The 1,800-nt window shown below is 55.9% G+C and overlaps 1 protein-coding gene across 1 annotated transcript; it reads right to left on the reverse strand.

Moving 5' to 3' along the window:
- Positions 1-391: 391 nt before the first annotated feature.
- Positions 392-1,499, reverse strand: Ccl21 (C-C motif chemokine ligand 21). The gene is made up of 4 exons (XM_027931114.2): positions 1,367-1,499; positions 1,145-1,265; positions 869-1,051; positions 392-790 (listed from the first exon to the last, which is right to left on the reverse strand). The coding sequence occupies exons 1-4, from the start codon at positions 1,431-1,433 to the stop codon at positions 757-759; spliced, it is 405 nt and encodes a 134-aa protein (XP_027786915.1). The 5' UTR covers positions 1,434-1,499; the 3' UTR covers positions 392-756.
- Positions 1,500-1,800: the final 301 nt, after the last annotated feature.

Here is a 1,800-nt window from a genome sequence, read left to right on the forward strand (position 1 = left end):
CTCTTGAGGACCTCTTGGGTACTTGGAGGTTCTCATTCAGTAGGCCCTAAGGAAAGGGGAAGCAGTCCTTGGTAGATCTGGGAAAAGATCCGTAAGTCACTGCTGGAGTAACAGAGTGCTGAACAGACTCAGGAAAGGAAATCCCTGCAGAGTCCCAGAGACCTGCAGAGCCTTGATTGTGTGTGTGTGTGTGTGTGTGTGTGTGTGTGTACATGTGCACATATGTTCCAGGAACACTGGCAGAATATTCATTGGCAGAAACAGGGCCCATTAGCCTCCCTTCAACTGCCCAGAGGTGTGGGCACCTGGGGTGAGTGGGAACATAGAATTGAGTAGATGACCCCACCCTGTAGTGACGCATACACACAGGAACAGGGATTTGGGTGGGCGGCTGCAACAGCTTTTTATTTGGTTAAGCATAAATCACATTTAAAAGGAACAGGTGGGATGTAATGGGGAGCAGGGTCAGGTCTTGGATCCTGGGTGACCTCCCAGAGGGGACAGTCCTGCTGTCTCCTTCCTCTGTCTCTCTGGGCCTGGCCCAGCATGGGCAACTCAGCCATGCAAGGTAGGGATGGGAATACAGATGGGTTGGCTGAAGCAGCAGAAGGGGGTGTGACAAGGGCTGCATGGGGTGGCTGCTCTGGGGCTCCTGAGTCCTTCCTCTCTTATAGTCCCCTTCTTGCCCCTTGGGTTGGGGCTTCAAGCCCTGATGAGGCTGGTGGGGGCCTCCTGGGCTCCAGGCTGGTCACTGAGCTAAGGCCCTTTGGGGGTCTGTGGCTCTTCAGTCCTGGGGGGCAGAAGAAGCTTGTGAGGGGCTGACCGAGGCTCCCCTTCACCTCCCCCCTCGTCCCTTCTGCTTTCTCACCTCTTGCAGCCTTTGGAACCCTTTCTCTTCTTTCCAGGCTTCTGGGTCTCCCTGTCCTTCCTACAGCCCTGGCCTTCTTTCCGGGGGGCTGGTGGCTTGTCTAGACGCTTCATCAGCTGCTGCACCCAGGCCTCCTTGGGGTCTCCACAGAGCTCTGGCTGGGAGCGCTTCTGGGGCAAGAACCTTGGGGTTGGAGGTTAGTAAGCCTTCTTAGCTTTGCCCACCATACCGCCCGGCTCAACCATCAGCCTGTAGCCACCCCCTTGTGCCACTCACAGGATAGCTGGGATGGGGCAGCCTAAGCTTGCTTCCTGCTTCCGGTAGCCGCGAACAACCTTGTAGGGAATCTTCCTTTGGCTGTACTTTAGGCAGCAGTCCTGAGCCCCTCCATCACTGCCTGCAGAATGGGGTTCACAGGGACACAGTGGCTGCTTAAAAGCTATTACCTACATGTCTCCAGCCCCTTTCCCCCAGCTAAGACTCCTCCCTCCTTGGTACCTTGGGTCCAGGGGACGCAGAGGGCCAGGACCAGGATAAGGAGGCTCAGAGCCAGTGTCTGAGCCATGGCTATGGCTGAGTATGAATATGAGGCGAGAGCTGTAGGCAAGATGGGCAGCTGAAAGTTGGGGGGTCTCTGTGAGGGCTGGGACTGGCCTTCTGCCTATTTATGCAGTCTGACACTTTCACTTCCCTCATCACCCCTCCTTTTCCTTCCTGAAAGCTGGCTGAGCCCTCTCCTGGCGCTCAGCCTCACTAGTATGCCTGGATTAAAACCACACAGCCAAACAGTTCCCAAGCTGCCTGACTCGACCTTCATAATATCGGTCGAATCCATGAGGGCCTCCTCTTATTTTCAGACACTGCTTGGTGCAAGCCTTGCCACCGCTCCCCTGGGCACTTTGGTGGCTTCCTCACAGCTCTCTCCTGTGCTC

Source organism: Marmota flaviventris, chromosome 13 (assembly GCF_047511675.1).
Source record: "Marmota flaviventris isolate mMarFla1 chromosome 13, mMarFla1.hap1, whole genome shotgun sequence".
Classification (NCBI taxonomy): domain Eukaryota; kingdom Metazoa; phylum Chordata; class Mammalia; order Rodentia; family Sciuridae; genus Marmota; species Marmota flaviventris.